Source organism: Zea mays, chromosome 2 (assembly GCF_902167145.1).
Source record: "Zea mays cultivar B73 chromosome 2, Zm-B73-REFERENCE-NAM-5.0, whole genome shotgun sequence".
NCBI classification, from domain to species: domain Eukaryota; kingdom Viridiplantae; phylum Streptophyta; class Magnoliopsida; order Poales; family Poaceae; genus Zea; species Zea mays.
The window spans coordinates 199474683-199501325 of record NC_050097.1 but is presented as its reverse complement, the minus strand read 5'-3'; the positions used below and the strand labels follow the sequence as shown (position 1 = coordinate 199501325).

At 49.3% G+C, this 26643-nt stretch overlaps 1 protein-coding gene across 1 annotated transcript; it reads left to right on the top strand.

Annotated features, from left to right (window-relative positions):
* Positions 1–21293: 21293 nt before the first annotated feature.
* Positions 21294–26565, top strand: LOC100282182 (uncharacterized). The gene is made up of 4 exons (NM_001155094.2): positions 21294–22062; positions 23657–23789; positions 25630–25714; positions 25869–26565. Exons 1-4 carry the CDS (start codon positions 21503–21505, stop codon positions 26204–26206), a joined length of 1116 nt encoding a protein of 371 aa, NP_001148566.2. The 5' UTR covers positions 21294–21502; the 3' UTR covers positions 26207–26565.
* Positions 26566–26643: the final 78 nt, after the last annotated feature.

Genomic DNA, 26643 nt, shown 5'->3' with positions numbered 1-26643 from the left:
ACAATTTCTCAGGATGGGATATCAGTTGATCCTGAGAAGGTACAAGAGGTAATGGATTGGAAACCCCCGACTACAGTGAAGCAAATTCGGAGTTTTCTAGGATTGGCAGGGTATTATCGACGATTTATTCCGGATTTCTCCAGGATTGCCAAACCAATGACTGAACTGTTGAAGAAGGGAGTCAAATTTGAGTGGAGCCAAAAGTGTGAAGATGCCTTTCATACCTTGAGGCAGCATTTGACAACAGCCCCAGTGCTGGCCCAACCTGACAACACCAAGCCATTTGAAGTTTATTGTGATGCTTCTGGTACAGGATTGGGATGTGTCTTGATGCAAGAGAATAGAGTCATTGCTTATGCTTCCCGAGCACTCAGGCCCCATGAGCAGAACTACCCTACACATGATCTAGAATTGGCAGCTGTAGTTCATGCTCTAAAGATATGGAGACACTACTTGATGGGAGCCCACTGTAACATCTACACTGATCACAAGAGTCTCAAATACATCTTCACTCAGGCAGATCTGAACATGAGGCAAAGGAGATGGTTGGAGTTAATCAAGGACTATGATTTGGAGGTGCATTACCACCCTGGTAAGGCCAATGTTGTGGCAGATGCTTTGAGCAAAAAGGCCCAATGCAATTGTATGAGCATGGATGCAAGAGTCACCACCCTGTGCGATGAGCTGTGCAAGCTGAACCTGGAAGTTGTTTCTTTGGGTGACTTAAGTTATATCTCGGTGGAGCCCACATTGCAAGAACAGATAGTCAGGGCACAGGTTGAGGATAAGGGTGTTCAGGTTATCAAAGATATGATCAAGCAAAAGGCAGAAAAATGCAAGTGTTTCCGACAGGACAGCAAGGGAATTCTATGGTTTGGAGATCGATTGGTTGTTCCCAAGGACCCTGAGCTTAGAAAGAAGATACTGGATGAAGCTCACCTCTCCAAATTCTCCATGCACCCTGGTAGCAACAAGATGTACCATGATCTCAGATCTCTATATTGGTGGACTAGAATGAAAAGGGAAATTGCCAAGTACATATCTGAGTGTGACACCTGCCAGAGGATCAAAGCTAGTCATTTGAAGGCAGCAGGCCCTCTGCAACCCCTTCCCATACCATCTTGGAAATGGGAGGACATTTGCATGGACTTCATAGTGGGATTACCCAATACATCCAGGCACCATGATTCTATTTGGGTTATTGTGGACAGATTGACTAAGACTGCTCATTTCTTACCAGTGCACACCACCCACAAGACAGAGAAGTACGCAGAAATTTATGTTGATCAGATAGTAAGATTGCATGGTATTCCAAAGACCATCATATCTGACAGAGGAGCACTGTTTGTGGCACGCTTTTGGGAGCAACTGCAAGAATCACTTGGGACCCACGTAATCCGAAGCTCGGCATATCACCCTCAAACGGATGGCCAGACAGAAAGGGTGAATCAGATTTTGGAAGACATGTTGCGAGCATGTGCACTACACTATGGAAAGGATTGGGACAAGTGTCTGTCCTTGGTAGAGTTTTCTTACAATAATAGCTATCAGTCCAGTCTGAAGATGGCACCTTTTGAGGCATTATATGGGAGAAGGTGTAGGACCCCACTAAATTGGTCTCAAGCAGGAGAAAGGGAAATTTTTGGGCCAGACTTGGTACTCGAGGCAGAGGCAAAGGTCAAGGTTATTACCAAGAACTTGGAAGCTGCTCAGGCCAGGCAAAGGAGCTATCATGATAAGAGGCGGAAGCCTCTACAGTTTGAGGTGGGAGATCATGTCTATCTTAAGGTATCACCCACCAAGGGTGTCCAGAGATTTGGGATCAAGGGCAAGTTAGCTCCTCGCTACATTGGACCCTATGAGATCAAGGCAAGCTGTGGACCCGTAGCCTACCAATTGGAATTACCACCTCACATGTCAGCAGTTCATAATGTGTTCCATGTATCTCAGCTGCGAAAATGTGTTCGTCTACCCACTGAAGTGCTACCGGAACCAGACATGGAGATAGAACCAGACTTGTCCTACCAAGAGTACCCCGTCAAGGTATTAGATCAAAAAGAGAGATCAACTCGGGCAAGGTCGGTCAGAATGTACAAGGTTCAGTGGAGTCACCATTCAGCAGTAGAAGCTACATGGGAGACTGAGGATTTTCTACGCTCTCGCTTCCCCGACTTTCTGCCCAAAGGAGTCGGTATGTAACCCCAAAACCCCACCCCCACCTGCCTTTCGAATTCAATTATAAGAAAAACTTAGATAACAAGGATAGTCTAAGTTGTGGATTTAACTTAAGAAGGGCTTCCTTCTGAAGTTGCAAAGAGGATGACATTCGAAGAGCAGTTAATAAGAGAAACTTAAATATAAAGGGAAAAACAACACCAGCACACCTTCAAGCACCCTCCAAGGGACTCTACCAAAAATCTCGGGACGAGATTCCTTTAAGGGGGGAGGGCTGTAACACCCCAGGTGTTACCATGGCTAGAGCACACCTTGACACTAAGGACTGTGAGTTATATGAGGTAAAGGCTTAGGGCAACACATGAGAACTTGGAGATCAAGTGCTAATAAAGTTGCCAATGACATAAGAAGCATTACTCTAATCCTTGCTCACTTACTACTTTGGATAAGAGGGGAGAAGAACCCTAGACCTCTCTTAAACCCTATCTCCCAAAACCCTAGGTAAGAGGGGAAAGAGAGTGAACAAGTGTGCAAAGCATGAGTAATTTTTACCCAAACCTTAACTAACATTGTAACCATCAATTAGGGGAGGGAAATATTGCAAAAAGACCCCTAGAGAAACCCCAATTCAAATCTCCAAGTGGAGAGAGAGCTAGAGCTCTCTATTTCCCTCTAAGTCAAATTCTAACCCTAATCCAAAGACCAACTGTGTTCACCTTAAAGATGGCGCCAAAACCACTTAGGTTCTATACCAAAAATGTGGTATACCACCTAAGGCACCCCTTGGAAAAAGTGGAAACCGAGACTTGGACGTTTGATAGGATTTGGCATCAGTTTTGTCGCGAGGTGGGCAGTGAGACAAGCCAGATTTGGCGCCCGTCTATCTCCTGATCTAGGGCGTATCCTCCATTGGAACTCACACATGTGAGATAGCCCTAGGTGCCAGGAAGAGGTCTGTGCCGGATTCATGGCAAGATTCGCACGTTTGCGATCTCTGGAGACGTTTGAACAATGAAAGAAACACACCTCCACGTGTTCGACGCTTCCTGCCCGCGCCAGAGCACGCTCGCGCGCGCCCCCGCACGCCCAGCGCCGCGCCCGAGCCAAGCCAGCGCCATGACTCACGCCCGCGCCTATAAAACCCTCCCAGACTTCGATTGTACCCTTCCGCGCACCCTCAAACCTCACCGGAGTCTAGCTCGCCGCTGTTTGCCCGTGCGTAGCGTGTCCGCGGCCGCCCAATCCCTCTGCCACCGTAGACCGGCCAGTGGAGCCATTCCCAACTCCGTCTAGCTCTCGGAGAAGACTGTGCACACCTCCGTGAAGCTCCTCGAGCAAGGAATCGGAGTTTGCTTCGCCGGAGAGGCCAGTCCACGCTCGCCGGAGCTCTCAACCCCGCCGGAGTACGTGGACCGGGTAAACCACTCCACCATCCTTCGATTCCTTGTGCACACGGTCGCTACGTTACCCCGTGAAGCTCACCATGCCCTCGGATTGAACCAGTTCATCGTGGTTTGGCCGGTATACTCGCCGCCGACGAGGACACCCGCCTGCACGCGTGGACCGGGCGATTCCGGCCATCCCCGACATCAAGCCGTACCTCGACGTGACCGCCAGAGTCTCCCCGAGCCAACCCCACCCTTCGCCGGACCTCCCTCGCCGCCGGTAAGCCGCGCCACCCTTTTCTTTCCCGCGGTTACTGTTTGCATAAGGGGAAGGACTGCGGGTGAGAGGGAGAGAAGGTCAGGGGGTTTTGTAAAATGTCAGAGACACAGGGGAATAGTGGCGCGAGGGTAGATTTGCGAAGGTTGATTTAGTTTAAACCCAGGGACCTCGGTGTAAACTGTTTTTCCAGAAAACCTTTATTAAATCTGTTTTTAAACTGGACAGAAACTTTGAAAATTCATAACTTCTGTTTAATTCATCCAAATTTGGTCAAACTAATTTTGTCAGACTCTAAATAATGTAACCTACTTAAGAAAAATATAAAACCCCCTATGTACTATAGAAAACTTTAAAGCTCTGATTTAATTATAGTTTTGACCAAAAGCTTAATAATAGGGCCAAAATTAGTTGCACTATTTGACTGGGGTTAGAAAAATTTTAAGAAGTTTGTATCTACCTACTAACCCAAATAAAAATGTTAAACCTCTCTGTCCACTCCATTAAGTTAGTTTTTACCCCTTATTCTATAATATGTTTAAGGATAAGAAAAATAGAAAATGTAATGTAAACAATAAACCAGAGAGCACCTCTATTTTTGTTAGGATACTTGTTTAATGTAGTTTACTGGAAAAATATATCATACCCTGGTTTAGTATAAAATAAGTAGGATACCTTTTATTTTAATAAACTAAGGATAACTTAGAAAAACCCTACAAAAATAACCCCAAGGTAAAAACACCCCCACCCTTGGGATAACTAATGTTTTATTAATGAGAACTTAGGAAAAATATGAAATCTGCTGTTTGACATTTTTCAAATAATAATGTAGTAGAAAGTGTCTTTTTGATATTAAACTTAAGAAAATCATAACTAAGTAACCACCCCTTAGTTTTCTGTGATTTTTAGCACAGAAGCCTATTATTACTATGGGATGCCAGCAAAAATAACCTTTAGGACAGAACCTACCCCTAACTAAGAGATGTAGTGTAAAGTGGCCCATTTTGCCTAACTATTGTTATTTTTGTTTAAAGCCTAGACTTTGTACTTTAAGCCTCAAATTCTTTAAACAAGCTAGAATAGCAAATGACAACCCACTGTAATTTTTACAGAATTTTTGGAAATTATTAAAACACTGTCGTAGTTCAAACCTACACTAGAAACCCTAAATGGAAATTAAAGAAAGGAAAATGAATAATGTAAATTAATGTCATCCTAAAACCTTTGTAATCTGTCCACTAAAATGTATCCAGGCAATACCAATCCACTATGTTATCTTCACTGAAAACCCAAGCCTAAAGAATAATAAGCCTAACCCACTGGAAGCCCCGCATGACTAAGAAACCCTAAGTTACTTCTTAACTTAGTTCTCTTTAGCATAATATTATTAAATCCTGCATAATCATGACATACATGTTCATTGCATTTCGATAGACTGTAATCTTGCCGACGGAGAGTACATCCTCGTGCCGGAGCAAGGAGCTGCTCAGGAGGTAGCCCCGGATCCAGCACCCGAGCCTGCACCAGAGGACCTGACAGCCACTGCTTTGGAAGGCAAGCCCCGGTTTTATGCATAACCTGTTATTTATGCTATTTTACTTCACTTAATGATTGTAGGATTGATTGTGCACTTAGGTGTAGGAATTGTTTGAAACCCTAGTTGCATGATCTCAGGAACCCTTTTGAGATGAATACTAGTATGATAGGTCGAGTAGTTGCTTTATTTAATTAGGATCTCGGTAGAAGACGAGTGATTTTCCTAGCACTCGCGCGAGATCAGGAAATTGATTGTACCCACTTTCACACTATCATGATACTAGTTGGTGGACAACAATCCATGGGGATTGGTTGTTTACCAGATGGAAAATGGAATAAGGATTAACGTGCGGATACCTGTGTCAAGCGTTTGAACGTACTAAACACATACCGAGAAATATGGTAAATCGGTAAGCCTAGTACCTGAGTGAACCTGCCCGCAGACATATCCCCTCACGCGACCTGAGACGAGGTCTCCCATTCCGGTTATGGTGGGTACAAGTGCGGTCACTGCAGACGGCCAGTCGGGGTCAGTGGGGCATTGTACGCCAAGGCGGTGAGCCCTGATCTGTTGCCAGGGAATCGATGGGGACGGTTGATGTGTGTGGGGATGGAGTGCCCCTACATGTCGTGTGTTTAGGTTTGCCTTGCAAGGATAAAAACTCGATTCGAATCGTCTGCTTCTCGCAGCTAATGAGACTGCTTGATCCATTGTACTGCATTGAGTAACAAGTGGAAATATGATGAGTTGATATAAGATGTTGATTGCTAATAATGCTTGCTACTATGTATGAGTAGATAGTACACTTTTAGCCTTAAGAGAGTCACACTTAATTTTGACCAAATTAAAATCTTGACTTAGAAACTCAGCTAGTGCTTTTGGCAACCAAACCCCACAGCCAAACAGCTGCATGTCTAGAGGTAGAGGAGTAGACTCCTCACACCGGGTAAGTCTAGCTGAGTATTAGTATACTCAGCCTTGCTTGTGGCATAATTTTTACAGGTTCTCTGGAGGAAATGGTTGCTGGAGTGACTTGGCCGTCCATCTTGCCACCGGGTTGGACTGTCGAGTGGGACCCTGCCTCGGCTGAGGAGGAGCATGAGGAGTGATGGGACAGGCTTCCCCATCTCTTTGTTTAATTACCGTTAGTTTTATTCCGCTGCACTTCGAACAATGATGGTTACTTTTGCAAAAACTCCGATGATGATGATGGTGATGTAATAATTTAATACTCTGACATGTATGGTTTTATGCTTTATTGTATTTGCTCTGTGACTCACCTTCGAGTGAGATTGTGGTACTTGATCCTGTCAGTGGCCGTGTCGGACTAGATCCGAGGGATTGACGGATTATTCCCATTTAAGTGTGGTCTAGCCTCTAAGGCGGGGCTTAGGCACTTAAGTTGGAATAATTCGGGCAGTTCCGCCACACAGTCCACCCGGATGTGTTGATCCTCGCAGAAGTCTAGGAACTTTCTGCCGGTGAACTGGGTGCCGTTGTCGGTGATGATGGAGTTTGGGACCCCAAAGCGATGGATGATGTTGGTGAAGAACGCCACCGCCTGTTCGGACCTGATGCTGTTTAGGGGTCGGACCTCGATCCACTTGGAGAATTTGTCGATGGCGACCAATAGGTGCGTGTAGCCCCTGGGTGCCTTCTGCAAGGGGCCGACGAGGTCCAGACCCCACACAGCAAAAGGCCACGTGATGGGTATTGTCTGCAGGGCCTGAGCGGGCAGGTGGGTCTGCCTTGCGTAGAACAAACACCCTTCGCAGGTGCGGACAATTCTTGTGGCGTCGGCCACCGCCGTCGGCCAGTAGAAACCTTGTCGGAAGGCATTTCCAACAAGGGCTCGAGGTACTGCGTGATGGCCGCAAGCCCCCGAGTGTATCTCTTGTAGGAGCTCCTGGCCTTCGGCGATGGAAATGCATCGCTGGAGGATGCCTGAGGGGCTGCGGTGGTAGAGCTCCTTCCCGTCTCCCAGCAAGACAAACGACTTGGCGCGCCGCGCCAACCGCCGAGCTTCGGCTCGATCGAGGGGTAGTTCTCCTCGGTGGAGATATTGCAGGTACGGAGTCTGCCAGTTTCGATTAGGCGTGACCCCGCTCCGCTCCCCCTCGATGCGCAGTGCCTCACCCTCGGGGGGCCGAGGGTGCCTCGGGCCGAGCCGAGGGTGCCTCGGACCGAGCCAAGGGTGCCTCGGGCTGGGCCGAGGCCTTCTCAGGCTCGGGCGTGTCGTCGGTCTTGACGGAGGGTTGGTGCAGGTCTCGGGAGAAGACGTCCGGGGGAACCGTTGTTCGCCCCGAGGCTATTTTAGCCAGCTCGTCCGCAGTCTCGTTGTAGCGTCGGGCGATGTGGTTGAGCTCGAGCCCATAGAACTTGTCTTCCAGACGCCAAACCTCATCGCAGTAGGCTTCCATCTTCGGGTCGCGGCAGTGGGAGTTCTTCATGACTTGGTCGATGACGAGCTGCGAGTCACCGCGAGCGTCGAGGCGTCGGACCCCTAGCTCGATGGTGATGCGCAACCCGTTGACCAGAGCCTCGTACTCGGCCACATTGTTGGATGCCGGGAAATGGAGGCGTAGCACATAGCGTAGGTGCTTCCCGAGGGGCGAGATGAAGAGCAGGCCTGCGCCTGCTCCTGTCTTCATCAGTGACCCATCGAAGAACATGGTCCAGAGTTCCGGTTGGATCGGAGCTGTTGGGAGCTGGGTGTCGACCCATTCAGCCACAAAGTCCGCCAAGACCTAGGACTTGATGGCCTTCCGAGGGGCGAACGAGATCGTTTCGCCCATGATTTCCACCGCCCACTTTGCAATTCTACCCGAGGCCTCTCGGCACTGGATGATCTCCCCTAGGGGGTAGGATGACACCACAGTTACCGGATGAGACTCGAAGTAGTGTAGCAACTTCCGCCGCGTCAGGATCACCGCGTACAGCAGCTTCTGAATTTGTGGGTAGCGGATCTTGGTCTCGGACAGTACCTCGCTGATGAAGTAGACTGGCCTCTGGACGGGCAATGTATGCCCCTCTTCTCGCCTCTCAACCACGATCGCGGCGCTAACCACCTGAGTGGTCGCAGCGACGTAGATCAAGAGGGCTTCTTCGGCAGCGGGAGGCACCAAGATGGGCGCGTTCGTGAGGAGCGCCTTCAGGTTCCCGAGGGCTTCCTCGGCCTCTGGGGTCCAAGTGAAGCACTCGGCCTTCCTTAAGAGGCGGTACAGAGGCAGGCCTCTTTCGCTGAGGCGCGAGATGAAATGGCTTAGAGCCGCCAGGCATCCCGTGACTCTCTATACGCCTTTCAAGTCCTTGATGGGCCCCATGCTGGTGATGGCCGCGATCTTCTCCGGGTTGGCCTCGATGCCCCGCTCGGAGACGATGAACCCCAAGAGCATGCCTCGGGGAACCCCAAAGACACACTTCTCGGGATTGAGCTTCACGCCTTTCGCCTTGAGACATCAGAATGTCACTTCAAGGTCGGAAAGGAGGTCGGAGGCTTTCCTCGTCTTGACTATGATGTCATCGACGTAGGTCTCGACCGTTCGGCCAATGTGTTCGCCGAACACATGGTTCATGCACCGTTGGTACGTCACACCCACATTCCTCAAACCAAACGGCATGGTGACATAGCAGTACATGCCGAAGGGTGTGATGAAAGAAGTCGCGAGCTGGTCGGACTCTTTCATCCTAATTTGGTGATACCCTGAGTAGGCATCAAGGAAAGACAGGGTTTCACACCCAGCAGTGGAATCCACGATTTGGTTGATGCGAGGCAGAGGGTAGGGAACTTTCGGACATGCTTTGTTTAGACCAGTGTAGTCTACACACATCCGCCATTTCCATCCTTTCTTTCTCACAAGCACAGGGTTGGCAAGCCATTCGGGATGGAATACCTCTTTGATGAACCCTGCCGCCATTAGCTTGTGGATCTTCTCGCCTATGGCTCTGCGCTTTTCTTCGTCGAATCGGTGCAGAGGCTGCTTCACGGGTCGGGCTCCAGCTCGGATATCCAGCGAGTGCTCGGCGACATCCCTCGGTATGCCGGGCATGTCCGAGGGACTCCACGCGAAAACGTCGGCGTTCGCGCGGAGAAAGTCGACGAGCACTGCTTCCTATTTGGGATCGAGCTTGGAGCCGATCCGGATTTGCTTGGAGGCGTCGTTGCTGGGGTCGAGAGGGACGGATTTAACCGTCTCTGCTAGCTCGAAGTTGCCGGCGTGGCGCTTCACGTCTGGCGCCTCCTTAGAGAGGCTCTCCAGGTCGGCGATGAGGGCATCGGATTCGGCGAGGGCTTCGGCGTACTCCACGCACTCCACGTCGCATTCGTACGCGTGTCGGTACGTGGGGCCGATGGTGATGACCCCGTTGGGGCCCGACATCTTGAGCTTGAGGTAGGTGTAGTTGGGGACGGCCATGAACTTTGCGTAGAATGGCCTCCCCAGTACTGCGTGGTAGGTTCCTCGGAGCCCGACCACCTCGAACGTGAGGGTCTCCCTTCGGGAGTTGGAGGGCGTCACAAAGCAGACGGGAAGATCGAGTTGTCCGAGGGGCTGGACGCGCTTCCCGGGGATGATCCCGTGGAAAGGCGCAGCGCCTGCCCGGACCGAGGACAGATCAACACGCAGGAGCCCGAGGGTCTCGGCGTAGATGATGTTGAGGCTGCTGCCTCCGTCCATGAGGACCTTGGTGAGCCTGACGTCGCCGATGACGGGGTCGACAACGAGCGGGTATTTTCCCGGGCTCGGCACGCGGTCGGAGTGGTCGGCTTGGTCGAAGGTGATGGGCTTGTCGGACCAGTCTAGGTAGACTGGCGCCGCCACCTTTGCCGAACAGACCTCCCGACGCTCTTGCTTGCGGTGCCGAGCCAAGGTGTTCGCCACTTGCCCACCGTAGATCATGAAGCAGTCGCGGACCTCGGGGAACTCTCCTGCCTGGTGACCTTCCTTCTTATCGTCGTCGCGAGCCCTGCCACCCTCCGCGGGCGGTCTGGCCTTGTGAAAGTGGCGCCGAAGCATGGCGCACTCCTCAAGGGTGTGCTTGACGGGCCCCCGATGATAGGGGACGGCTCCTTGAGCATCTTGTCGAAGAGGTTGGCACCTCCGGGAGGTTTCCGAGGGTTCTTGTACTCGGCGGCGGCGACAAGGTCCGCGTCGGCGGCGTCGCGTTTCGCTTGCGACTTCTTCTTGCCTTTCTTCTTGGCGCCGCGCTGAGTTGACGCCTCAGGGACATCTTTCGGTGGGCGGCCCTGGGGCTGCTTGTCCTTCCGGAAGATAGCCTCAACCGCCTCCTGGCCAGAGGCGAACTTGGTGGCGATGTCCATCAGCTCGCTCGCCCTGGTGGGGGTCTTGCGACCTAGCTTGCTCACCAGGTCGCGGCAGGTGGTGCCGGCGAGGAACGCGCCGATGACATCCGAATCGGTGATGTTGGGCAGCTCGGTGCGCTGCTTCGAGAATCGTCGAATGTAGTCCCCGAGAGACTCTCCCGGCTGCTGGCGGCAGCTTCGGAGATCCCAGGAGTTTCCAGGGCGCACGTACGTGCCCTGGAAATTGCCGGCGAAGGCTTGGACCAGGTCGTCCCAGTTGGAGATCTGCCCCGGAGGCAGGTGCTCCAGCCAGGCCCGAGCGGTATCGGAGAGGAATAGGGGGAGGTTGCGAATGATGAGGTTGTCATCGTCCGTTCCACACAGTTGGCAGGCCAGCCGATAGTCCGCGAGCCACAGTTCCGGTCTCGTCTCCCCCGAGTACTTTGTGATAGTAGTCGGGGTTCGGAACTGGGTCGGGAACGGCGCCCGTCGTATGGCGCGGCTGAAAGCCTGTGGACCAGGTGGTTCGGGCGAGGGGCTCCGATCCTCCCCGCTGTCGTAGCGTTCCCCACGCCTAGGGTGGTAGCCTCGGCGCACCCTCTCGTCGAGGTGGGCCCGACGGTTGCGGTGATGGTGCTCGTTGCCGAGGCGACCCGGGGCCGCAGGCGCTGTGTTGCGCGTGCGCCCGGTGTGGACCGAGGCTTCCCGCATGAATCGGGAAGTCGCAGCGCGATGTTCCGAGGGGTACCCCTGCCTTTGGGAGGCGGAGCTTTCGGCCCATCGGACCGCGGCGTCCTCCAGGAGGTTCTTGAGCTCTCCCTGGATACGCCGCCCCTCGGTGGTTGATGGCTCCGGCATCGCGCGGAGAAGCATTGCCGCTGCAGCCAGGTTCTGGACGACCCCATTGGAAACCAGTGGCGGCCTTGCCCTGACATCGTCGGCGATGCGGTGCTGGAAGCCCTAGGGGAGATGACGCACTTCTCCGGCCGGAGGTTGGCCCGCCCATTCCTGCCCGATGTCCCAGCGGATCGGCTCAAGTGTTCCTGCTCCCTCGTCGAGCCTGGCCTGCATCTCGCGGATTTGCTCGAGCTGTGGGTCATGACCCCCCACCGGGACGGGGACCACAGCTAGCTCCCGAAGGATGTCAACGCGAGGCACAGGCCTAGGGAGATCTCCGTTCTCTGGCATACCAAGATGGTTGCCTTCGTTGGGACCCCCTAGATCGACGTGGAAACATTCACGACTTGGGCCGCAGTCCTCGTCGCCGAGGCTGCGGCTACCGTCGGAACAGTCGGAAAGGCAGTAGTCGCACGTGGTCATAAAGTCCCGCATGGCACTAGGGTTACCAAGTCCAGAGAAATCCCAACAGAAGTCGGGCTCGTCATCTTCCTCGGACCCCGAGGGCCCGTAGGTCGAGACGGCCGTCATCCGGTCCCAGGGTGACCGCATACGATACCCCAGAGGGTTTGGACTCGCCTCTACTAGAGCGTCCACCAAAGCGAAGTCGCTTGATGGGTCGAGGCTGAATCCAAAAGGCGTGAGATGGAAATCGGTTGGTACCTCTTGGTCGACGGGCGGTGATGAAGTCACGTCAGGGACTGACTGCACCGTCGTCTCAGGTACGAGGGTGACGCCCAACAAGTCCTTCGCGAGCGTGCTGGTGTCGTCCGTTCGCTTGGGGTTGGCGTGTTGCGGGGAGACGGCGCTCGTCTTCGTCTCAGACGTGAGGTCGATGCCCGACGTGCCCCCCCGTTGGGGCACCGACGCTGTTGACTCGCTCGACAGCCGACGAGGTGCCGCCTCCTGCTTGGCCTTGGTTGCCTCGCCTCCTCCTCCGTCGGCGGGGGAGGGGACGGGGCGAGCTCGAATGTTGTTCTTCCACCACGCGGGGAAGACGTCGTCGATTCCGCCGCCGGCGGGCGGGCTGTCGGTCGCCATTGTCGCTGTCGCGCGGCGGGGGAAGGAGTATCATGTCGTAGCTGCCATCGAGGGACATGAACTCAAGACTCCCGAAACGGAGCACCGTCCCGGGCTGGAAAGGTTGCTGGAGACTGCCCATCTGGAGCTTGACGGGAAGCTGTTCGTCAACACGCAGCAGGCCCCTACCTGGCGCGCCAACTGTCGGTGTTTCGAACCCAGGGGGTCCCTGGACCGACGAGTAAATTATCGCCGCGTGCCCCAGCCCAGATGGGTCGGCGCGAGACGGAGCGCGAAGGGGGGAAGAAGCCGGAGGGAGACGGGCGTGAGAGGTGAAATCCCGCGGCCTTCGTGTTTGTCCCGCGCCCAGGTCGGGTGCGCTTGCAGTAGGGGGTTACAAGCGTCCACGCGGGAGGGAGCGAGCGGCCTCACGCGAGCGTCGTCCCGTCCTTCCCCGCGCGGCCAACCCTCGTAAGAGGGCCCTGGGTCTTCCTTTTATAGGCGTAAGGAAAGGATCCAGGTGTACAATGGGGTGTAGCAGTGTGCTAACGTGTCTAGCGGAGGAGAGCTAGCGCCCTAAATACATGCCATCGTGGCAGCCGGAGAGGTTTTGGCACCCGGTTCGTGTGATGTCGTGGCCGTCGGAGGAGCGCCGGAGCCTGGCGGAAGGACAGCTGTCGGGGCTGTCGAGTCCTTGCTGACGTCCTCTTGCTTCCGTAAGGGGGCTGAGAGCCGCCGTCGTTATAGAGCGTGCGGGGCGCCATCATTACTCGTATAGTGGAGCGAGCCAGATGGGACGCCGGTCTTGTTCCCCGTAGCCTGAGTCAGCTTGGGGCAGGGTAATGATGGCACGCTCCTGTTGATGTGGTCGGTCCGTGCCTTGGGTTGAGCGAGGTGGAGGCTCCTCCGAGGTTGAGGTCGAGTCTGTCTTCCAAGGCCGAGGTCGAGTCCGAGCCCCTGGGTCGGGCGAGGTGGAGACCGTCGGCTGATGCCAGGGCTGAGTCAGAGCCCTAGGGTCGGGCGAAGCGGAGTTCGTCGTCCTTCGGGGCTGAGCCCGAGTCCGAGCCCTGGGGTCGGGCGAAGCGGAGTTCGTCGTCTTCCGGGGCTGAGCTCGAGTCCAAGCCCTGGGGTCGGGTGAAACGGAGTTCGTCGTCTGCCGGGGCTGAGCCCGAGTCCGAGCCCTGGGGTCGGGCGAAGCGAAGCGGAGTTCGTCGTCTTCCGGGGCTGAGCCCGAGTCCGAGCCCTGGGGTCGGGCGAAGCGGAGTTCGTCGTCTTCCGGGGCTGAGCCCGAGTCTGAGTCCTGGGGTCGGGCGAAGCGGAGTTCGTCGTCTTCCGGGGCTGAGCCCGAGTCCGAGCCTTGGGGTCGGGCGAAGCGGAGTTCGTCGTCTTCTGGGGCTGAGCCCGAGTCCGAGCCCTGGTGTCGGGCGAAGCGGAGTTTCCCATAGCGCCTGGGGCCGGGCTTGGCTGCCGTCAGCCTCACTCTGTCGTGTGGCACAGCAGTCGGAGCGGCGCAGGCGGCGTTGTCCTCTTGTCAGACTGGTCAGTGGAGCGGCGAAGTGACTACGGTCACTTCGGCTCTGTCAACTGGAGGACGCGCGTCAGGATAAAGGTGTCAGGCCACATTTGCATTAAATGCTCCTGTGATTTGGTCGGTTGGCGTGGCGATTTGGCCAAGGTTGCTTCTTGGTGAAGACTGGGCCTCGGGCGAGCCGAAGGTGCGTTCGTCACCGTAGGGGGTCCTCGGGCGAGACGTAAACCCTTTGGGGTCGGCTGCCCTTGCCTGAGGCTGGGCTCGGGCGAGGCGCGATCGCGTCCCTTGAATGGACCGATCCTTGACTTAATCGCACCCATCAGGCCTTTGCAGCTTTGTGCTGATGGGGGTTACCAGCTGAGATTTAGGAGCCTTGAGGGTACCCCTAATTATGGTCCCCGACAAGTATACTAGTCGGTTGTTCGTGCATTGCGACAACTCACAACAATACTCACGTAAACTATCCACCAAAAAGATCTCAAGATTTTTTATTGATTGTCTCCACTCTCTACATAATATTTTTTATTTGACTCATTGATGTTGTTGTTTACTCCATCCAATATGTCTTGGTACAACACGACCAATGAAGGGAGCGATTAGAAGAGAGTTCACAACGACTGACTGAACGAACAAAGATTATTGAATGACATAATTCCACCATACAGAGACCAAATAAGAGGAAGTCTGTGAGCTCAAGTTTCTAAAATAAGGCACATGAACTCAAACTTTTAAAAGGATAGATCAAAATATGGAGTGGTTGCTAAAGCCAGGCATCAATAAAAATTGGATGCGCTCCATACAAATTATGGTACTTCGTAGCAATTACTAACGTTTAAAACCAATAAATAACCTTTCCTTTTGCTGTTAATGTGACAAATTATTGCTGCTCCATCCAATTCAGCAACCTCAAACACCATGGAGTCCATTGCGCCAATATGGTCTCAGAAACGACCTAATAAATGCAAGAGCCAAGAACACAAGGGACGAGCACCCTTGTGGTAGTGCTCACATGAATCTCCAAATTCTAACACATATTTTGCAGGATCCATGAGCCATCATCAGAAGAACACAAACCACATGCAAACAATAAATAAAATATTAACACACCCAAATTATGTTCAGTCCATAGTACAACAAAAAAACTAACATCCAAAACAACAGAGGAACAACACAATAATTTTTGTAATGATAGAAGGATGGGTGAAAGGTAGTCAGGTACATAGAAGTGGTAGAAGCATACTGAGTCGACACAGTGGTAAGAGAAAGGCCATGTAGACAGGCAACACCGAGCCATCGAACGAGTACCATAGACAGCAAATCAGGGACCTCATCCCTCGCCTTCCCCACTTCCAAGGTTTCATAGAGCAGGAAGAGAAGGGAAGAGGCGGGCATACATGTTCGTTGCCAGAGAAGTACACGACGAAGACCTAGGCATCTAGAGGCGACATAGGTAGTATACCGCTATATACATATAGGGAGAGAGCACACAAGCAGAGAAAGAAGCCCAGCCGGAGCAGCTCCAAACTGAGAGGCACTCGCACCAGGTGTCAGTCTGAGAAGGGCGAGAGAATGCGAGTGCCTTCCCAGCCCTGTACCCGCCGAGGCGACACAACACCACCACCAACTCTGGCATATGTCGATTGCTGCTGTGCTACGGACGTTGGTTGTCCAATATCTCAGATATGGGCTCGTCATCGCCAAGATAACCTAAGCGTGGCAGGCGCCACCGTGTCCTCCTCGGCGACACGCACAGAGAAAGGCCAAAAGCAAGACTGACTCGCCCGTACCCATGTCGACGAGCGTCGGTCGGCTCGCGACTGCGACCATGGGCGGGGGCAGCGGGTTGGAGAGGAAGAACAGGGTGAAGGCCTAGAAGACGAACGGGCGTCCGACGACGGCGAAAACGATGGTGCACGCATGCAGTGAAACATCCTCGTGGAGGTGCAATAGCCACTGCGCGGGTCGGTGTCGGGGCTGGTGTCAGACGAATACGGGGAGGAGGCGCCTGCTCCCATGCCCTCTGCCAAGAATGGGGTGGCGCTCAGGTGGAGGCATGAGGAGAGAGAGAAAATAAGTAGGATGACGAACGAGGTGGTGGCAATTGAGGCGAGAACCATGATTATCGTGTGGATGTATAGATAGCCAAATGAGCCGTGTCTGGCAAGCCGGCCCAGGGCACGACCCATTTAATAGTGTCCGGGCCAGCCAGGCACGAGCGTCGTGTCGTGCTTGGGCCGTAGCCTTGGCCCGGCCTGACACGATTATATATTTTTTATTTTACAAAAAAATGTATATACATATCTACAATTTATATTCAATATTAAAAATAACTAACCATGATGTTCTACTGATTAGACGGCTTCACCCAGTGTCTCCCGTCCTTCCATAAGGGGCGTGGGATCAAACCTCACATCCTACGCCGCTTTTTAATATTTTACACTGATTTAACCAAATAGTCCGACAGGTTAACGGGCCGACCCGACACGGTCAGGAAGTCGGCGTGCCGTGCCTAGGCCGGAGTTGCGGCCCGCAGGCGTCGAGCCTAGCGGGCCCGTACCAGGCCGCCCGTTTGGCTATCTATATGCGGAGGTTGGTTGCACGGAGGGGACACTGATTTAACCAAATAGTCCGACAGGTTAACGGGCCGGCCCGACACGGTCAGGAAGTCGGCGTGCCATGCCTGGGCCGGAGTTGTGGCCCGCAGGCGTCGGGCCTAGCGGGCCCGTACCAGGCCGCCCGTTTGGCTATCTATATGTGGAGGTTGGTTGCACGGAGGGGAGGGGACGAACGTGCAGGGTTAATTTGAAATAGATGTGAGCACGGTAGTGCTTTAATATAGTAGAGATTTAAAAATACAAATATGGGTCGAAAGATGATTGGTGGGCTCGTGGCTTGCTCATGCTTATGAGACGAGGCAATTGGACAGAGGAGAGGGGGAGATAATTGAGTACCGTTTTCTAAGCGGTATGAGATGAAAACCTCATATACGGTTTTGGAACGGAGATTTTTTGAATAGAATGAACGACCGTAACGGATGTTGGCTCAATCCGAAGGAAATTATGCGGAAGGTTTGCTGAATTATTACGAAGCTACGCGACTAGAAATTGATCCTATGATCGAAGTTATATACTATATAACATAGACCTTATACACACAAGCAATAGAGAGCATACAAATACTTTGGAATATTATTTCCGGGCGCTAGAACGAAACCCTTCTTACTTAAAAAGATGATGCGATAGTGCTTTAATATAGTAAAGATTTAAAACTATAAATATGGGTCGAAAGATGATTCGTGGGCTCGTGGCTTGCTCGTGCTTATGAGACGAGGCAATTGGACAGAGGAATCTTTACTCAACAGTCAACAGTGATAGAGGCTATAGATTAGGGAATTATCTGTGTGTTCAGGATAGGCTCGGCCGCTCGGGACGGTCTAACCGGAGCCACTATTTTTTTTCTGCTGCTTGTTGATGACTGTAGCATGAAGCCAGAATCCGGAGAAATCCATAGCTCTTCTGTCGAGCTAGAATCTGGACAACTGCTGGAGGGTAGAAGTAGAGTGAATCTAGTCTCTATTTTGTACTAGAAAGTGGGAGCAAAAAAACCTGCTTTCATCATCCCTAACCTGCTCTCCACTCTCTAACCCCACATGAATCACTTCACAACTATTTGTCAAACGGTTTTTACCAAATAGATTTACTTCCGGTAGAGAATCAATCGGAATCACTATATTAGTGAATCAGCTCTCGGAGTTAGAGAATAATAGAGCGGAGCTATACCAAACGAGCCCTAAATAAACCAGTAAACACGAGCGAGCAAAATGCAATGCAGTGTGCACTTAGATAAGACTAGTGAGAGCATCTAGAGGGGGTGAATAGATAATCGTGTAAAAATAGCTTAACAAAACAAACTTGGACTAATATTAGATTAGTGAAAACCAAGTTTGAGAGAGAAGTGCTAGCGTAGTAAACTTCTTCACTTAATTGCTCTTCACAAAGTGAGTATTAAACTTAGAGCAATTATGTAAGTGAAGTGGATAGAGGTAGAGAGAATCGCACAAGAATGAAGACTAGTGACACAACGATTTTATCTTGTGGTTCGGCTAAGTAGAATACTTGCCTACTTCCACGTTGTAGCGTCCCAACGGACGAGGATTGCACTCAACCCCTTTCAAGTGATCCAAAGTTCAACTTGAATACCACTGTTTTCTTTATCTCAAGTATATCCGTTTGTGAGAAATCTCCACACTTTGGAGTCTCTCACGCCTTACATAAAATGATCTCGAATGAGTACAAGAGTAAGAAAGAAAAAGCAACACACACAAGAGCGAGAGTTGCAGCACCAACACGCACACAAGACAAGAACGAGCACACGAAAGCAGCACAACAGAGTTACAATTCAGAAAAGTGCTCGAATCTCTATCACAGTAAACCAGATGCGTGAATGCGAAGTCTCAACGTCTTAGGATGTTCAAGAGGTACTTGGTGTACTGTTCCATGCGTCTAGGGGTCCCTTTTATAGGCCCAAGACAGCTAGGAGCCGTTGGAGCTCCATTTGGAAAGCCATAGTTGCCTTCTGTCCGTGGGCGCACCGGACAGTCCGGTGCCCCACCGGACAGAGAACAGTGCGCAATTTCCTTCCTTTTCTGCCGAAGACGACCGTTGCAGCCAAGGCGCTCATGCCACACCGGACAGTCTGGTGTGGCCTGGTGACCATTGGCGCGGCTGGCTCACCGGATTGTCCGGTGTGCATAGTTCGGTGCACATCGGACAGTCCGATGAATTATAGCCGCGATGCGCTGAGTTTTTCCCGAGAGCGGCTTGTTCGCCGGGGGAGTCAGCCACACAAGACCAGGGGCGGATCCAGAATTTTTCTATGACCCAGGCCAAATCTACTAAATTTGCTTCTCTTCATTTTATCTTAAGTATTTTATACCGTATTAAATAGAGACTTATATAGAGTTACATGGATCAAGCCTCGGGCCATGGACCGGGTGGCCCGAGGTGTAGATCCTCCCCTGCACAGGACAGTCCTGTGCACCGCAGGCTGGTGCAAGTCTGGCTGGACTCAGCCAAACTTCTCCAATCCGATTTCTCTCGATTTGACAAGGTTTCTAGCACTTAGTAGAATAATGTTAGTACCAAAAACAATTTACTAAGGCTAGAATCATACCTTGATTTTCCATTTGCATCTCTTTGTCACTTAGCACAAAACAATATGTGTTGAGCATCTAATCACCAAAACATTTATAAAAATGGCATAAAGGCACATTTCCCTTCAACTAGTATATAACTCGCTATAATCCTAAAGAGGAGAAGAGAGAGATCGATGGTGACGCCGGCGACATGAGGGGAGAAATTGACGATAACGGCAGAGTGGAGGGTGGGGATGAGGGTAGGGCTGTTTCTGAGATTTCAGGAGCTCTAGACGAAGACTATATAAAGATCCTTTTGACCCATATATATAATAACTACATATGTGTGAATTTACTATTAACTATAATGGCAAAAAATTTCTTGGCATATTGGATCATCTTATAAAGTTTCTCTGAACAGTCTTTGATACAGAGACATCGAGTACACTACAAATATCGATCCCATCCGTGTACGCGTACATGCGAAGGTCGATCGTCGACGTCGTGTCTTAGCATTTGCAGTCCTGTCTAGACTGCCTAGTACTTTGGCAATGTGGAGTGGCGCCATGACAGGAATTAGGTTTTCTGGATGTATTCTGTTCTTAGTCTTAACTTGCGAACTGGCGTACATGAGCAAGTCAGCAGTCCTTGCTTTTGACTGGCAAATATAACAAATACTTGGCTACCCCCTTACGTGAGCATGATAGTAGACCGTAGCATTGGATGGTTGGCCCAACTAAAGAACACTATTTGTGCTAATTAAATAACCAAGAGGATGTTTGAATGTATTAAAATTAATTATTAACTGCTAAAATTAGCTGAGACATCTAAGGGGTGTTTGAATGCACTAAAGCTAATAGTTAGCCACTAAAATTAGTTGAGACATCCAAACACCCCTAGTTAATAGTTCAACTATTAAATATTTTTAGTAAATTAATTAATAGTTAGGTAATTATTATATTTGTTAGTTAGCTAATTGCACTAATAATTTTTAGTCAACTAATTATTAGTTTTAGTGCATTTAAACACCCCCTAAATAGTCTAGCTAATAGTTTAGCTAGTAGCTACTTTTAGCAAATTAAGTAATAGTTAGAGCAACTCCAGTAGTTCTCTAAAAAATAGCTTGCTAAAATCATGTTTAGCAAGTTGCTAAATAGCTATTGGAAGTAAAAAATAACTTAGTCTCCAATAGTTGCTCATATTTAGGAAGTAGTTCGATTTTGAATCTAGCTTTAGCGGCCCTGCCCCTATGAGATCTGCCTAATAATAAGGTTGAGAGCAGAGGATATGAGGGCGGAAGAAAAAAGGCCGGTCGATATGAACTATGGATGAGTGGTGGTCCGGTGGCGTAACCTATGAGGAAGTTGGGTTCGACGGTGAAGGAGAAACTTGCGTCATGCATGTTTGACCTAGCTACCTCATTATGCTAGAAAGTGAAAAAAGAGCGTGCTATACCTGGCTATCTCACTGTGTGGGAAAGGGAAAAATAATCACGCTAGTGTGAAGAAATTGACGTCAATTGCATTTAGGGAGTTCCTACAGAGTTGCTAAATGTGGAGAGTAAATAGAGTTGAATAGTAACTAAGTAAATTTAGCAAGTCTATTTAGAGAACCATTGGAGAAGCATTTTCCTGTTTACTTCTTAAATTTAAGATTTAGAGAGTTGTTTAGAGAACTATTGGAGTTGCCCTTAGCTAGCTAATTTCACTGACAATTTTTAGTCAACTAAATATTATATCTAGTGCATTGAAACACCCCCTAAGTATTATACTTAAGTATATACTTGAGGGGCCTTAGACGAGGATTGATCCGAATAATATTGTCTATTAAAGTGGAGTGAGTAAAAGAGAAGATTATTCAGTGATCTCAACTGTTGATTTTTATGTTAAGTCTGGATGCAATTTGATTAAGTTTAGCAAAGTTTAAACTGGTATAGATATAGAAAATATAATATTGTTTTTTTTCGCTTGTTGCATTCCAGCGTCCATCTCCTTCATGCGATAAGCATAAAGTGACACGGTCACACTGGAGAAGCATCAGGCAAACGATACAGCCCTTCCCTCTTCAATCCTCTCGTCATTTCCTCTCGCTTCTGCTCAGCTGCAACCCAGCGCTTAGATCTTATTCTTGGACGAGAACTCTCCTCAAGCTCTCCGATTTCTGTTCTCGCGCCGCTTAGCAATTCAACCCCGAAATTCTTTTGCGGCGCAGTCTTCACCTGAATCTTGGGTCGTAGCCAAGAAGATGAACAAAGACAAAGCTCCGATGCCGGGAGACGGCGGCCCCAGCGACGGCTTGCCGCCGCAGTCCACGCGCCGTGCCGGGGCGCCGCCCTCGTCGTCTACCCCGCCGCTGGAGTGCGACATCAGCCGCATGCCGGACTTCCCTACCCGGAGCACCGGCCACCGGCGTGCGCACTCCGAGATCCTGGGCCTACCCGACGACCTCGACCTCAGTGCTCCCGGAGGCGGCGAAGGACCGTCGCTGTCGGACGAGAACGATGAGGAGCTCTTCTCCATGTTCCTTGACGTCGACAAGCTGAACTCATCGTGCGGGGCGTCGTCGGAGGCCGAGGCTGAGTCCTCCTCGGCCGCGGGTGGCGGCGGTGAGGGGGCTGAGCTGGCCGACGCGCCCAGGCCAAGGCATCAGCACAGCCAGTCCATGGATGGGTCCATGTCGATCAAGGCGGAACAGCTGGTGGGTGCGCCGGGGATGGAGGGGATGTCATCTGCAGAGGCCAAGAAAGCAGTGTCTGCGGCGAAACTGGCTGAGCTTGCTCTTGTTGACCCAAAGAGGGCTAAAAGGTCTGTTTTTTCACAGAATTGTATGTTTCTTCTTGTCAAATTTCATCTATTATGCAAATTTTTTATTGGTAATTGGTTCGATTGACCAGGTTTATATTTGAAACTGAATTGACTACAATGATTTGGAGTTCTCTGCGTTATTTGTTGATCATTTTCATATCAAATGCTTGCATCTGTAAATCTGCCTTTGCTAGATTCTTAGCTAAAGGGAGGTTAATGCATTATTTGTTGAACATTTTCACAGTATAGGTTGCGTGAGAGGCAAGGTGGATTAGTAGATGGTAGGTGAGGCTGAGGGCGAAATTACATGCTCCGTTTGGATGTCGATATTGGAGAGGATATAATTTAATTAGGTTGAATGCCAAATCAGGCATGGTATTGAAATGAGATGTAATTCCAATTCTATTGTTTGGATGTCACTGAATTGGAGTTTGGAATTGTGTGGTCTAATTCCATGCAATACCGAGGGGTGAGGCTTTATATTGGGAGATGGGGTTTCTAGTCATAGTCCAATTCCAGGGAATTGGGCCTCTGATTCCAAATCTCAGTTCCACGTGCAACCAAACAACAGAATTTAGGAAAGCTGATTTCAATTCCCAATTTTGTTCTCCAATATCTACATCCAAACGGGGTAATAGTGAACTTCAACTAAGAATCTGATTCTTAGGTTCAAAGAGCCAAAGACTGTATTGAGGGTTACTTTGCACAAGTAGTATTAAGAGTGAAATGGTCCCAGAGCTTCATGTTTGTTCTTGCGAAAATTTCTTCTACATATAGTCCTTTTTACATACAATCAGTTCGGTTGGCCAGTCTTACTTTGAATGATTAGTGATTCCATTATCTGTTGGTCATTTCACATCAGACAATTTGCATCTTGAAACCATTCTATGAGATCTTTTAGCTAAGGCCCCGTTTGTTTCGTTGGAATTGAATTCCATTTTAATAATTATAATTTAGACAAAACTAATTAATTTCATATATTTATATATGTAATATATTTGTATATTATCCTAAATCATACGAGAGCGATAGTTATATACTACATGTATGTTATAGCGAAGCAAGTAGAAGAGTGTGCTATAAGTTGTACATCGGAAAAATAGTATGTAAATCTATAGAATCAATTTTCATCTCTCACCCCATGAATTTGAGATAGGCTTATATGATAACTTTGGAAAGTGGTGGAATGTCACATTCTAAAAAAATAGCATATTCTATTAGTAAGATTCAAATTCCTCAAAATGAAAGGAAACAAACGAGGCCTAAGGGAAAATTTACCATGTTATGTAGTTTGGAACTTTGAATGAAATGGAAATGGTATAAGTAAATCATAGAGTGGGTCAGGTTATAAGAAAGATTGATCAGATTACAATAAAGATAGTTCATGGGCAGGTGAGAGGAATAAGAAATATCACATGCATGCAGCCAAACAATCAAAGAGTGCAAATAGGATCTGTTCTCTCAGTTTGAGTCTTTCCGTTGCCAAATTTATTCTTCAAGATAAATATCACATGCATCATTCTTCAAGATAAATTCAAATTTATTCTGTAAATAAGAATTCTTACACTGATTTATTATCGATATCATTTGACAGGATTTGGGCTAATAGACAATCTGCTGCAAGATCAAAGGAAAGGAAGATGCAATATATTGGCGAACTCGAGCTCAAGGTGCAAACCCTGCAAACAGAAGCCACAACATTGTCAGCTCAGCTAGCATTGCTGCAGGTAAGAACTATTTCTCTTTAGCTCCCTTATGGATTTTTCTGGTTTTGAAGTTATTTTCTACACTGGCCGCAACCGAATTTCATCACGATAGTAACGAAATTACAAAGTATAGTATGCAATATTCCAGCCAAAAAAATGTAGGAACGATAAGGCTATCTCCAGCAGATCCCATATCGCATCCCCTATTTCACACTTCTCTCTGCAAACAGTGTCATCTACAGTTCCACGTCCCATATTTTACACACTCTACTGAAGACAGTCTAAACTCCCTGATTCTGATCACCCAGGGATCAGACATCGAGGACCTAAAACCACCCAGTAACGTATCAACCAAACACGGCAACAGCGACCAGACAGAAATGAAGCCTCCAAATACATGGCCCTCGGCTTTGAACTGGCTATTGTGGTTCTTCTCGAGATCATCCAGGTTTAGTAACTGATAGACAATCATTATACCAAAGAAGCATAATTTAAAAAACCAAACTAGCCATTGAATCGCTCAAACTCAGTTCTGGGGCTCAGACCAGCAGTGGAGTAGTAGTCGTGTGGTTCAAATTAAGTTAGATGCCATAATATATATTTCCATACACTGCAGCCTAGCCCCTGGCTCCCTGCTGCCGCACACCCAGGAACCCAGGAGTCCAGGACCCGAATTCTACACTTCTGCTCCAATCGACATGTGTTTTCAGGGACCTATGGTTTTTAACCCATACTATGTTTTGCCTTGTCATATGCACGATAAGCATATTTGGGCGTTAGGCATAGTCGTTTGATTGCAAAATGCTTAAATGCTATTTAATCCAAGGTGAAGCTATAGGCTTATAGCTTTTTCGTTGCCATAAGTTATAACCATAACTAGTGTTTTCTTGGGTGTTAGTTTGGGAGTTTTGTGGAGATCGGGGGTTCAGCCCATCCATATTTATGTCATAACAGCTGCCAGTTTTTTTTTTGGGTGTGAACCAGCTCTGTTCCGTTTTAAAAGGTTGTGCTAAAGTAGAACTATCTGTTGATAACATATCGATCTGTCCAATATACTGTATCATGGTTCTTCTCAGATGTTGCTGCTTTTTGTAATATAAAATACTATTGAGTAGATTTGTTCTCTTTATGGAAATGAATGATGTTCCATCAATGAAAGATGTATATATCTGTTCAAATATGCAAACACAAGTGCGATCTAGATGTGTCCTTGCACTGCACAAAACATCACATACATGTGTTTTACTACAGTACAGCCACATGTGATGAGATATAGCTTGGAAGGATCATTTTCTAAGTTGCGATATCTCATAGGCCTGTGGTTTGGAACTATTGATCAATTTCCCTGTGGTTTGAAACTATTGATCAAAATCAGCCACAATGACATGCCAGCTTTGTAATGGCTACTTGTTACGTCTTCATACCATTCACACAGTTACCCAAGTAATGGGGTGTGTTTGGTGTTCCCTTGATGGATATAATGTTCAGAAGAAAATACTGTTATAGATGATATACTTTGGAGTTTCTTATGTCACAAGTGAAGTGATCTTTTTTTATCCGTTGTCATAATATCTTAATGATTGGCCAAATTTATGCTGTATTATGCAGAAAAGTATGCCACGTTACAAAAGTTGACATCTTAAAGCTTTACTGAAATGAGGTCCCCAACTTCAACAATTTCTTATTTTGTATGGAGCATCATTCCTTTCTAGAGCTACCAATTAACATACAAAATACTTGTGGAGGGCGCCTGGATGCTTGTGTTTCACTATGCTCATGCGGTTATATATACGTTAACAGTAGTGCGCTCATTTACCTTGCTTTTGCTACTACTGTTATTCTGCTTGTGTTGCTATGTCAGAGAGACACCACTGGGCTAACAACCGAGAATAGTGAGCTGAAGATTCGCCTGCAGACCATGGAACAACAAGTCCACTTACAAGATGGTAATATTTGTTCTACCCTTATGATTGATACATTGTCCAATATTTTACTTGTTAGATCAACTAATATTTTACTTGTGTGCTCATTTTCCTATGCTTCATGCCAGAGCCTGTGCGCATGCGAAATATATGAACATGTTTTCTGTTCCTGGTGCAGCTTTGAATGACACCCTGAAAACAGAGGTCCAGCGGCTGAAGGTGGCAACAGGACAGGTGGGCAATGGTGGTGGAGGGATGATGCTGAACTTTGGGGCCATGCCACGCCTGGTCGGAGGCAACCAGCAGATGTTCCACAGCAGCCAAGCGATGCAATCCGTGCTGGCGACGCACCAGCTGCAGCAGCTCCAGCTCCACTCCCAGCCTCAGCAGCAGCAACTGCACTCGCTGCAGCTCCAGCAGGTGGCGAGAGACCTCAAGATGAAAGGGCATCTGGGCGGCCAAGGCCAGTGGGGCGATGGGAAGTCTGGGAGTGGGAGCAGGAGCAGCGGCAGCTGAGCCTACTGGCACCGTGGCACGGGAGTTTTGGTGTATGTGGTGAGCAGGAATGGTGATCCCTTGTTTTGGGGGATGTTGCTGTGCAGGTGTAATTATCGTTAACTCAGTTGTCTATCTATAGGCCCAGTTCAGCTTGAGTTTTATGGTTAACTCGGCGATCTTTATAGGCTCAGCTCACCTGCAACGCACTTCAGTTCAGAAACTCGGATGGTGGCAGATGTTTGTCTGTTGGATGTTGTTTGTATCTCTTTTGCTAGTTTAAGGGTAAAAATGGTTGGCATTTCAGTGTTTCAGATGAAGATCTCCCGTCTCAGCCAGGCGCTAAAAGTTAGCACGGTACTAGTAGGGTATTCGATTTAGGCCTTGTTCGTTTTTGTCGGATTGCACCTGGAATCGTTAGAATCATGTCACCATCAAAAAACTCACAATGCACTACA